This window comes from Thunnus albacares, chromosome 18 (genome assembly GCF_914725855.1).
Source record: "Thunnus albacares chromosome 18, fThuAlb1.1, whole genome shotgun sequence".
Classification (NCBI taxonomy): Eukaryota; Metazoa; Chordata; class Actinopteri; order Scombriformes; family Scombridae; genus Thunnus; species Thunnus albacares.
Genome location: NC_058123.1, coordinates 6,998,471 through 7,011,514, shown reverse-complemented (window position 1 = coordinate 7,011,514; position 13,044 = coordinate 6,998,471). Strand labels below are relative to the sequence as shown.

The 13,044-nt window shown below is 38.6% G+C and overlaps 2 protein-coding genes across 2 annotated transcripts; both read right to left on the bottom strand.

Moving 5' to 3' along the window:
• Positions 1–568: 568 nt before the first annotated feature.
• Positions 569–6,028, bottom strand: dtwd2 (DTW domain containing 2). The gene is made up of 6 exons (XM_044333542.1): positions 5,795–6,028; positions 5,410–5,500; positions 3,573–3,667; positions 3,263–3,461; positions 1,919–2,047; positions 569–1,734 (listed from the first exon to the last, which is right to left on the bottom strand). Exons 1-6 carry the CDS (start codon positions 5,959–5,961, stop codon positions 1,555–1,557), a joined length of 861 nt encoding a protein of 286 aa, XP_044189477.1. The 5' UTR covers positions 5,962–6,028; the 3' UTR covers positions 569–1,554.
• A 2,450-nt stretch (positions 6,029–8,478) lies between these two features.
• Positions 8,479–13,044, bottom strand: si:ch1073-398f15.1 (cardiomyopathy-associated protein 5). The gene is made up of 2 exons (XM_044332769.1): positions 12,618–13,044; positions 8,479–11,022 (listed from the first exon to the last, which is right to left on the bottom strand). The coding sequence occupies exons 1-2, from the start codon at positions 12,740–12,742 to the stop codon at positions 8,724–8,726; spliced, it is 2,424 nt and encodes an 807-aa protein (XP_044188704.1). The 5' UTR covers positions 12,743–13,044; the 3' UTR covers positions 8,479–8,723.

The following is a 13,044-nucleotide window of genomic DNA, read 5'->3' as shown; positions in this document are numbered from 1 at the left end:
TTTGCACAAAACGACTGTGTGGAAACACACTGTGGATTTTGGCCTCCATCACTTACGTTGAAAGCACGTTTGAAGGGGATCTTTTAACAGCCAGTATGAACAGGAGGAATGATTACAGCGAGGAAAACCTCTTTCACTGTTCATATGGACACCTGACTGTTGTTATAAGACAGACTTGGAAGACTGTGAACCCGTCCTTTAAAGCTGTAAAGACTTAAGTATCCGTTACTTCTTTATACTTCCTTATTTTAATATTCTTTCTATTTCTCCTGCACTGTCATTTACTCCCCCTAACGTTTTATTTTCCTTAGTATATCATATCAATCAATATTTATTAGTTATTGTATAGGGGAAAAAAGTCTCATACATATAAGATTATTTCAGTGAGTGTGAAATAGTCCTGGGAACTGACTTTATACCTTAAACCAATTCAGATTTTACCCCTAAAAATGCATTTAATCAGCTGTCAGAGAACCAATGATACAGGACACGTAGAATCAACTCATATCTGTACCGTGGGTACAAATATTTCAAATCTATCAATTGGAGGAACTACTTTTTGAGGAACTATTTTCAAAACTGTGTTTAATTACATCCTTAAAACACAATATCAAGTTGAAAAATGTCTTTAAACAGCCAAATGGCCACATATAAAGTCATTTTTACATGCCTGGTTTACAATTAATGGGCTTCCCACAAACATAATTACACTGAAAAATAACAAAAAAAACTAAGGTGCAATTCTAGTAATAATCTAGCTTTAAGAAATAACAAATTCAACACTTACTAAGTCCTAAAATGCAAATAAAGTATGTACATTTTTGAGATGTTATTTGTTGCATAGAAAACCTCCAAGATTTAATCAATTTAATACTTCAAAACCTGCCCTGGTTGGTCTGTGCCTACAATTGTGACAAGTATTTAAAATATTCCAACTAAATCATAGCTAATATTGAAAAGTGCTTCAACAATGGTGAACTCACATACAGTATAATAAAATATATATACAGTACATTAATATAATAAACTGTAATTTCCTGCTGTGTTATGTGTCTCTAGTAGTTTCATGTAAAATCACTGGGTTTTGGTGTTGTATTGCTCCAGTTATCTTTTTTTTTTGTTGTAATTTATCTGAATGAAAATGTAACTTATTCCAGATGTGACCAGCTGCAAACATATAATGTAAAATAAAGAACAAAAACAGAAACCGTCAGTGTTTATAAAATGCAAAGAGGAACTCTGAAAACTGCTTTTAAAACAGTGAAAGTCAGAAACCTGATTTATTGTCACACCATGACACTTGAGTTGTCATTCACTTTTTTTTTCTTTAAATGAATGACAAATGCATAAATAACATTTACCAGCATACATCAATTATCTTAAAAAAAACAAAACAAAACAGAAAAACCCTTCCCAGCGAGTCCAGTGGTTTCCGTGCTTGTACCCTGACGCTGCTACATGCTGCCCTGGTGATTCAGTCCTATGCAGAGTAGACAGCTGCGTATATATATATAGAGACGACTCCAGCCTCTTCTTCTCTGCTCGGTCACTCCCTCATCTCGGACAGATGTTGTGGTCAGTGACGAGTTTCTCCATCCTCTTTATCTTGCGTTTGTTCTTGGGCATGGGTTTGTCGTACATGCCGTTCTTCAGTAGATGCTCCTTGCTGTGATGAATCTGAGCGCCGTGCTGCAGCTGGAACGAGCACAAGGCTTTAAGAGGCCTCAGCAGAACCTGGACGAACACAGAAGAAGAAGAAAGTGATGAAATGATATGATATATATGATAGTTTTACACCAGTGTTATGATTTCACACTTCCCATCCACTGTATATGTAAATTTAAACTTATTATACAATCTACGGGTCAAAAAGTGTGGCACATGCACTCTCATGATCCTGATTATTTCATCACGTCACCTCTTGGATGTCGTCGTTCCTCTCCAGGATGGACAGGGCAACAGCAGCGCACTCCAGCGTGGACAGACAGATGTTGGAGGGTTGTGTGCGGATCACATACTGACTGGACAGAGTCCTATTGAGCAGCACCTGGTTAACAAAAACAGAGCTGATCAATGAGTGTAAGTGTAAGATATATACAAGGCGGTGTTTTTTTTTTTTTATGGATTAAAGTTATAAAACTGCTTGTTGATACTATTTATGGTAGGTATTTATATTCTGCAATGACCTCTCTATGTTAGTGGCACAGTGAATTCACAGGAAATGAGGCATTCATGTACGTCTCAATGATATCAGCCTCACTGTTTCCTGTTCACTCTCCCACAGCCATATCAGAGTCATTTTAAGTTATAAACCGAACATGTCCTACTGCTAGTAGTTCACATTAAAAGTGTTGAACTGATGAAAGGCTTGGTGGCTTTTATTGTGAAGTGACGTTACAACTGTCAACACTGCTGACTGCAATTGTTCATCAAAAATACATTCACCAAACCAGCAGACGTGGTCATTTTCTGCATTTTTTTTTTGTTAGCTGATCAGTTTTAAATGTTGCAGGGAATAGTAGAACAAGAAGGAACAACCACAGTGAGCTGTTCAGATGAAGATGAAAAGCAGCACACTTCCAACTTCTATTAAACTGCCCCTGCAATCATTATTGACCAGTAAAAACAACCCCACGTTTGTTTGGCTGCACTGTAAACAGATACACCAGTTGATCTTCTATTGTATTTCTGACAAAGTAGCTGCTTAACAAATGTTTGCAACCCCCAGAACTCTGAGACAGGAAATTAAGAAATATTAAAGATTATAACTTTAAGAGCTAAAAAAAAAAACAAAGATTTTGTATAATTTAAAAAAAAAAACACACAGAAGCAAGTTAGATAAACGAAGATACATTTGCACTGTCAGCTGTCATCCAGAAATCATATGCTTTGACATTAATAAAAAAGCACACATTGCTCATTCTTTCCAATCCAGTTTGAAAAGTCCAGAGTGTTCACCTGCCTACGTTTAAGAGACATGTTTCCTCTTTTTGCTCTTGAGTTTCAATTAGTCATTTCATGTGGGCGAAGCAGCTTCCCCTCGACTGGGTGAAACAGCAGAACTGTCATTGTCTCAGGTGAACAGAGCAACAATATTCCAGCAGTATTGTGTGATTTACACAGCCAATCTCATTTTTTACATATAATTCTAACGTAGGACAGCAGTAATTGGGCTGTGTGACACAATTGAGGGCAAAAACATATAAACTCAACATCAGAACTTCATCCTCTTTTAATGTGACAGCACGGCGGTTATACACACCTGTTTCGGGAGGTGGAACAGGCTGTTTTTGAGGAACATGTTTTTCGCCTGGCTCCAGGTGCCATCTATAATGATGACATTATGTTTTACAGTGCCAACGTCTTGGTATTGCACTAACTCCTCCAGGTTCTGGGATTTGTGGCCTGGATATAAGATAAGCGTTCGGCTGTCCCGGCACACCGCAGCCAGCTCCGGGTGCCTGAGCAGAGCGAAAGAAAAGAGACGAAAAAAATGAAATATATTTGAGGATTAAATTACAGCGGTGTCGCAATATTGTGAAATCGGTGCGGTGAAAAGAAATACTGCTTACTTTTCCTCGTTAAATCTCCTTCCAACTATGACATTGCATTTTCCTTGTGGCAAACAAGCAGCAAGAAGAGGCACCGTCCGAAGTACTCTGCTCTCCTGGAAATACAGCAGAGGTTAGAGGAGTGAAACCAGGACACTCATCAGACTACACATGCTCTGTAATAATCTGGTTACTGTAAATCCGTATATACGTACAGCGGTTCAGTGATCAGATTAGAGCTGCAACGATAGAAAATGAATTGGCAACTATTTTGATCATCACATCACAATCATTTTTTAAGCAAAATATTTGCAGGTTGCAGCTTCTCAAATGTGAAGATTTTATAGTTTTCTTTGTCTAGTGTGATGGTAAATTAAATATCTTTGGGTTTTGGACTGACATAACAAGACATTTGAAGATGTCACATTAGGCTGTCATAAATTATAAAGGGAATTTTTCCACTATTTTCTGATAAATAAATCATTTAGTTGCAGCCCTACAATCAGATCCTTCCCCTTATTTTAGAAGCATGGCTTACTTTTTTTAAACTAGTAGTAATAGAAGATGCTGCTTCCTAACTTTTTTAGTGTGTATGTCCTCTCATCAGCTGTGAGACGACATATGCCCGACTCACACGATGTTGGATAGGTGACAAAAATGGAAAAAAAAAATTCCATGGTAATGATTTGCAAGGACTCACGTCATCTGACAAGAAGGATGTGTGATAACGGAGTTGGTCATGTGAGGGTTTAAAGTACTGAGCTTTGACAAAATTACATTACATCCATTAAATTTGGGTTTAATTACACTCAGTGATGGACTTAATTTGTCAGACCTATTTAACAGAGAGCTTCGACTAGTTTAATAATGCCAGTAAGTTCATGAAAAATCCCTTTGATTCGAGTGTGGCATTTAATAAAAAAATAAAACACTGATAAATATCAATCACTGATATGCACATTGAAAACTGTAAGCGTTTCTACTACTAGTATCAACTATTTTGATAATCGATTAATTGCTTTAAATCATTTTTAAAGAAAACAATATTAAAATTCTCTTGTTCCAGCTTCTGAAACGTGAATATTTTCTGGTTTCTTTAATCCTCTAATGACTGTAAACTGAATATCTTTTGGTTGTGGACAAAACAAGACATTTGAGAATGTCACCTTGGGCTTTGGAAAACAGTCATTGTCATTTTTCACCATTTTCTGACATTTTATAGACCAAACAACTTATCAATTAATCGAGAAAATAATCAACAGATTGGTTGATAATAATAATAATAATAATTGTTAGCTGCAGCCCTAAGTATATGTCTTTATGATTTTATTGGAGGTGTTTGCAGGAGGACGCAGACATCTGGGTTGGATAAAAGGTAGACTACAGCTGCAGCAATTAGTCAATTAATCGATTAGTTGACAACTATCAAAATTAATCGCCAACTATTTTACTAATCGATTAACATTTAGAGTCATTTTTTAAGAGAAAAAATGTCCAAATTCTCTAATTATTGTTAGTAAACTGAACATATTTGGGTTGTGGACTGTTGGTCGGGACAAAATGAGACATTTCATCTGCATCTTGGGCTTTGGGAAACATTTTGCACCATTTTCTGACATTTTATGGACCAAACACCTAATCGATTAACCGAAAAATAATCAACAGACTAATAGATAATTAAAATAATAGTTAGTTGCAGCTCTAAGTATATATCTTTATGCTTTTAGTGGATGTGTTAGTTCATTAAACCCTGTGCAACACATTAGATCTCCATGGCAGAAGGACGCAGACATCTGGATATAAGATACAGCATTTATATTTATTATTAATAATCATATATGAGTTGAACAGGACTCACCTCTGCAGGATGCTGCACTATGTACAGACATGTGGAGACCTCCAGGGGTTGTGTTGGAAGAAAAGGACAGAGACACACCTTCTGAGGGCGACTACATGGGAGGAAAGTTGCAGACGTGAAGCTGTGATATCCCAGTTACTTCCCATCCTAGCCCCCATCATCTGTTTTTTTTTCTGTTTCAGCTGGTCTTGAGCTGGCTTTCTGTAACGACATTAATCTGTTTCCCTTCATTAAAGCATGCCAGTAACTTGGTGGGGAGAAGAAGGAGAAGAGGGAGAAGAGGAAGGAGGGGGGAGTGAGGTCGAAGGATTTCTTTCCTGTCTGGTCCCAACTCTAACCACTCGGCTACCTAGCATTAGCTTCACTTTTAGCTAATTCAGCTCACCGGCACCGTAAACACGTCGGTCTTCTCTCGCCGACCTCCACCGGGAGGGCAGCCAGGTCGCCAAAAGCGTCGACTAACCCATCTTCTGTCGAGGAAGAGCTGTCGCAGGTTTCTGGACCGTTTTCTTCAGGGGAGACAGACGAGCAAAGACTGGGGACATTGTCCATTTCGGTGTTAGCAAAATGCTAACCGAGTAGTTAAACACAGCGCCGAGAGGAAGACTTCAGCATAGAAATAGATCACATAGAGACTCAAGTACTAGTATAGTTTTGAGGTACTTGTACTTTACTTGAGTATTTCCATTTTATGCTATTTTATACTTCCACTCCTCTACATTTCAGAAGGAAATATTGTACTTTCTACTCCACTACATTTCATTCATCATTCATACATCATTTTAGTTATTTTTCAGATGAAGATTTGACACAATGGATAATTTAACAAGCTTTTAAAATACAACACACACATGTTAAGATTAAAGATCCCCTCCAGACATGTTCTAAGATGTATATATAATACTTTATTTTTGATTTGATAATAGATGAATCGTTTTAGTCATTTTTCAAAGAGAAACTGTCTGATTCCAGCTTCTCAAATGTGCAGATTTGCTGCTTTTCTTTGTCATATGTGACAGTGAAATTAATATTTTTGTGTTTTGGACTGCTGGTTGGACTAAACAAGACATTTGAATACACCTCCTAGAGCTGTGAGAAGTTATGACCAACATTTTTCACTATTGTCTTACATTTTCTCACAGACTGTTCGATTAATCAAGAAAATAATCTGCAGATTCATTGATAATGAAAAGAACTGTTAGTTGTAGCCCTACTTTTTGTGTTTCACAGCACATAATTTAATGTGGGGATTGTTTTGAAAACATTTCTGATTATTAGCTATGTGAATCACTATCTAACTAGTCTAATTCTATGACCTCAACTCTTCTTTTTGTAAGCTGATCATGAACCATCAACTCACAGCTGCCACCTGTCGATATGGGGGTGAAAAAAGGTGATTTAAACGGTTAGAAAACAGGGACATGCCCATTTGTAACGCTGGATGTCACCAAAGTCCATTTAAACTAGTGATAACAGAGGTTCAACCACTTTTGATACATGTGTTAGAAGACTTAAAACATAGCCTTTGCTCTGCCAAAACAAAGTGCTACCTCTTTTTGTATCCTATTTATACCGTGTTCGTGCATGTTTGTGTCTGTAAATATCTGTATGTGTGTTGTGAGTCTCCTCTTCAAAGCCAGCAGGCACAGGATCACCGCTGAGCTCCAGATGGGACCTTTGGTTTCATGCCTAGATGGAAGACTATCTGTAAATAATGCTTGACCTAAACCTGCATGTTGGGTAAACACAGCTCTGTCCTCTCTGTCCAGCTACAGTTTGTTTTGATTGTCTGAAAAGCAGCTCTCATAGGTCATAAACCAGTGTTTTGCTTGATATTTGGTGTGGATTATATGTTTGTTTTAATTTGCATAAACTGCAGCATTCATGTTGGTCTTGGGAACCATTAACGATCCCCTCAAGAAATGTTTTAAGATGAATTGGGATTTCCTAAAAAGTTCTTAAAAATACATCTTCATCTTCTCCCTCATTGAAAAATCCAGAATCTATAAATTTACAAATAATTTCCATTTTAAAGCTTTAACTGCTGGACACAAGATGTCTCCAATTTCACTATAAAGTCCATTCTTAGTGTTCGTGCACTAGAGGCGTTGCATAGTTGCATACAGGACCATGACTGGCTTCCAAACTAGTTGTGATGAGGCAGATCATGCTTGTAGATACACGCCTTTAACTCAGATTTAAACTCAGAGAAACTTTCCACTTTCAGCACATGAAGGTGAAAACGGTCTTCTGAGTGTCAAACTGCACATACATCATTCAATACAGTGAAGTAATAATAAGAAAAACACATTTTTGAGTGGAGAAGAACTTTAAGAATTAAACAAAGAATTACAATATGTCAAAATCTATCTATCAAAAGTGCACATCTTTGCACATATTACACACTTTGACTGTTTACAAGAGGGTGCAAAGTACACATACTCCTAGGTTATATAAGGTGTCAGGTTAACAGCCAGAGAGGCTTATTTATAGCTTAAGGTCGACCCTAACATCACACACACACCAACAACATGCACTCTCACTCTTTTTATTCACACTCGTGACCCAAATTGCTCCCTTCATACACACTTATGATTCATGCACAATTGCCACCCGTCTGCACTGGAGAGACAAAGGATATTTGATCAATGTAATGCCGACTTTGATTTTTGAATTTATGCATTGTGAATACAGCCAGGTAGACATTAGAAAAACTAGAGTGAAGTACAAAGTTAAAGGACGGGTTCACAATTTTTCAAGTCTGTCTTAAAACAACAGTCAGGTGCCCAAAAAAACATTGAAACAGGTTTTTCTTGCCATAATCATTCGTCCTGTTCATACTGGCCATTAGAAGATCCTTTCATAATGCTCTTACAATGCAAGTGATGGAGCCAAAATCCACAAAAGCCTCCTTCTGTGCAAAAATGTTTCTGAAGCTAATATGAAGCTTCAGCCGTCCAAATAAGTCAAGTAGATATCTTTCAACGTTACAGTTGTTTTAGTGCCAAAGTCCTTCTTTTTGTTACTATACTTCCACCGCAGCTCAACAGGGAAACACTGTCTGAGAAAACACAAAGAGGGAATTTGATGCTAAAAAGACTGTAAATGAGACAGATATGCACTTGATATGACTAACTCAGACTGCCAAAACCTCATATAAACTCCTCAGATTAACTTTTAAATGCATTTTTGCACAACATGACTGTGTGGACATAATGTGGATTTTGGCCCCTATCACTTATATTAAAAGCACATTTGAAAATGTCTCAATGTCTCTCAGTCAAAAAACTTATTGAAAAATACTTGTAGTCACACTAAAGTATTACACACTGTCCTTTATCTGGTTTAGTTGGTAAGGCAGTTGAACCATCTCTTTGTTTCTCAGGTTTAACCTCTGCTTTAGCTGATTCTGATGACTTAATAACTACTTTTACTGGTTCAGTTTGTTTTGTAGCAGCTTCAGTCTTATTTCTTTTGTCTTCTTCTACAGATTTAGTGTCTTTCTCCTCAGCTAAAGCTGGTTTTGTGTCCAAGGCAGTTATTTCTTTGGTATCTTTTACATTTTCAGTTTGTGGGGGTTCGGTCAATGCGTTCTCGGATGGAGAAGCATCAGCCGGTGTCGCCTCTTCTCCGTCTTCATCTCCCTCATCAGCAGTCTCGGCAGGTGATGCCGTCTCTTTCTCTTCCTCCCTCTGTTCTTTTCCACAAGCCTCTTCCTTTTCCTGTCTAATTAAATCAACTGGAGTCAAAGGTGTTAAGTCCAAACATGCCTTAGGAGAGGATGTTGCTTTTCTTCTAGGGGGAGCAACTGGCTTTTGCACTTCTAAGTCTTCTTCCCACAATTCCTCATCTGTAAACACATCTGTCTCCTCCAGGGCTTCTTCAGGATAGTCATATGTATCTCCCCAGTCAAGTTCCTCTGAGGCAAAGAATGAATCGTTAAGTGGATCTTCTGGGGTTTGAGCGACTTCTTCTACCATTATGGAGACACTTTTGTTTACCTTTGCTGTACTCTTTGTTGTTGATTCTGTTTCATCTTCTTCTAGTGATCGAGGGAAAGGTTCCACATCACATGGAGAAGAATTGGCGCTGGACCTTAAGAAGTCTGTGACTTCCTCCTCTAAGTTTGGCATGTCACTTTCGTCTGGCTTGGAAATAAAATTGCCAAAATCATGCAAATCTTCGTACAATATCCGAGGTCCTTCCTCTTGGCATTTTTCTTTATCAGTTGGTTCTGCTTCCACTACAGGAGTCTCATCTATAAGGACATATTTCTCCAGGTACCCCCTGGCCTCCCGGTCTGAATGCCTGCTGTGGAAGGACTTCTCAGAGGTCATACTTTCTGTATCCTCCTCTTTTTGCCGACTGCCGAGTGCTTCCTCATACAGGTCCGTGTAAAGAAAGGCCATGGCTTTGGGTTCCTCCAGCAAAATGGGGTCGATAATTTTGGGCGGTCCCTCAGGTAGGAAGATTGGAGTCAGGATGTCCTCTTGGCTTCCAAACAAAGTCGAACCACTTGGTTTTGAAGGGAGCCTAGTGGGCACGCCTTTAGCCCCTCCACCTCCGTCCTCTTTGTCTGGTTTCATATCGTCATTGTCTGTACCTCCGTAGAAGACTTCATCTAGAAGCTCGCTGGTGATTTCCCCCAGACTGATGGTGTCTGACTTTTCATTATCCTTCATTAAGTTTGTTATGGTGGGGTGGTCTCTAGACTGCTCTGGTTGCTTGTCCTGGCTCTCAGTGGTGTCCTCTGCCTCTAATTTCACCTGTTCCTGTGAGATCACAGCAGGACTTCCTGGAGCCTGGGCACCAATCAGCGTGAACGGCTCAAAGTAGTCCACATTGCCAGCAGCTCTTCTCTCCGGAGGTCTGGCCACTGGGGCTCCTGGTGGATCCATTACATGGGGACCCATGGCAGGTGAAGGCTGGTCGTATCTTACTGCACTTGATTCTGTTGGAGTGTGTGGTGAGATCACCATCTCGTAGTTCAGGTCGAACACACTGTCTTGGGTCTCTTCGCTGGCTTTAGGAAGAGGGCTCTCCTCCAGATAAGACAGATTGTCCACCATTTCTTTGCTCTCCTCTTCATCCACAGTAACCAGTTTTGGAGGAACAATAATGTTGAGAATTTCAGAGCCTTCAGACACTAAGCTGAATAACCGTTGCTCTTTATCTTCCAGCGGGTCGATCGGTTCTTCTTCGTCTTCCTCTTCTTCAGTTTTCACATTTGGCTGAGAGAATCCGATTAATTCCGGCCTTCCTGAGATGTTGTCAGAGCTTTCAGCAAGGACATGTCTGTCTGCTTTGCTCCTATGACCACCTACCCTCTCTTTGGTTTTCTTCCGCCTTGACATCAGCTCCTCATCCATGACAAAGATAATCTTTCCTGCTGGTTGAGATCCAGGCGTCGCAGGCCGTACTGCAACCGGAGAGCTGAAGTCCATTGTGAAGTTTCCAGCTTCAGACGCCCATGGCGTGGAACAGCGACTAGGGGTCGTCTCCCAAGCGATCCCGCTGTCCTCACCTTGCATAGTTACCATGGAGAAGGAAGAGTCCATCATCAGGCACTGCATCTTAGGCCGGACATTCTCATCGTGGACAGCCTCACGTAAACTGAGAAGGACAGTAACACACAAACAATGTGGCAGTGAGATAAAGTTACACAAAATATATCCAGTGTGACTGATGCCAGCCCTCAGAAGCACCTTTAAGCCATGTTTTTTATGAAATTCAGCCTGTTTGGTGTAACACGTTTGACATTGTCCCTAAACTCATCACCTCTAATCTAGAACCAAGTTCTTTATTGATAATCCTCAAATCAACTGAATTAACCCCGAACTTTACTCCAGCTCAGAAACTCTTTCTTTCCTATTCCCTCATTACAGCAAAAAGTAAAATAAATTACAATAAAAATTCTCACATATTGGAAGAAAACTAATATACTGTCCCAACCATTATAATGTGTCTTCATGATTTTATACTTTACATGTAGAGAAGATCTGATCTGCTTCAGAAAGCAAGCTCCTTCAATTTAACAGAATTTTGCAACCTCTTATTTACATTGTAATATTTATTTATTTATAAAAATTAAAAGGTCCTCTTTTTCCCTTTTTCCCCTCTCCAGTTTATTTTGTTCTTATTACAACAAAATTAAATGTTGTTCTTATGTTTTTCACTGAGCCTACTGACTGAATTTCAAATGCATACTTATTATAACACATAGTTTGGCTTTATACTTGTTAAATGAGCAACAACTGAATTATTGTTCTCTGTAAATGAAGCAAACGGCTCAAAAATATGTTGAGGTCAAGCTAAGCTAAGCTAATCAAGGACCATTATCGATAACAGCTTCAAATGGCTAAACATATATTTAGCATTTCAAGCAACTGGATTAGAAAATATGTTCAAGTCCTCCTCCACTCAAAAATATGTTTTTCTTGTTCCTATAGTTGAATGTTTGAGCTTCACTGTGCAGAATGATGTATGTGCAAAGTTTGACACTAGAAGGCTGTTTTCACATTCATCCGCTGAAAGTGAAAAGTTTCTCTGAGCTCATCGAACATCTAAATTAAAGGGGCGGGACTTCAAATACGATCTGTGACATCACAAATAATTTGGAGCTAATCCTGATCCAATATTCAACTTATACAAGTGTGATGTGGAAACTTGAATCGTCCAGTGCACAAACACTGATAATAGACTTTACAGTAAAGTAAACAGTAAATATTTGCATATTTACAGATTCTGATTTTGTGGAAAAACCATATCAGACACAAATTATTAGTCAAAGTAGAGTATTTTGTATAAATCTTAAAAAATGTCTGGAGGGAATCTTTAACATCTGAAACTGAGTGTAAGATTTTGTGATGTCAAAAGAAAAGAAATATAAATCACTGATATTTTATGTAGCTGATTAGATTAATATAATAATTCTCTCACATTCACAGTCTTAAACAGCCAACCAACACACACTAATAAACACACTAATGGATTTTCCTCCATTAATTCACTATTTCATATGGGAATTGATTCAATTTATTAGTGTGAAATAAAGTGTTGCCTTTGAGCTTCTTGATATAAATGGTCTGATTCAGGGGAAGGGATTTGTTGAAAATGAAAAAATGTACACCTACTGTGAAAACTATAAAGCAAACCTCCTATCCAGATTACAATATTACTTTACATTAAGTACAATAAGTGATTTGTACCTGTTTCGAAGATTCTCCACATCATCACTGGCGTCAGGGTTTTGATCTGTGATATCTTCAGGTGTCAACACCGTCATCTCAGTATCAACATCTGATGGTGCAAAATCTTCTGTCAAAGTATCCATTGTTGTAATATCTTGATGAATTCGCCGTAGCCTCTCACCACAACTCAGCGCCGTTCTGTTGATCACATTCTAAGCAAGCGTGCTCGACTCGGGTTTTCTTGCTCAGCGTAATCTTGAAATAGAAAACTAGTCCTCCAGTGTTTCATCTGAAGCATTTGCAACATGCAAGGAGGTTAATTTGTCATCTGTCCGCACAGAGTGAACCCTGGCATTTTCAATATTATGGGTTAATCAGGGTTAATCTGTTGCAGCCTATGACTACTTTTTACTGTCAAAAAAATGCAGCTTATGCAATGTCTCTG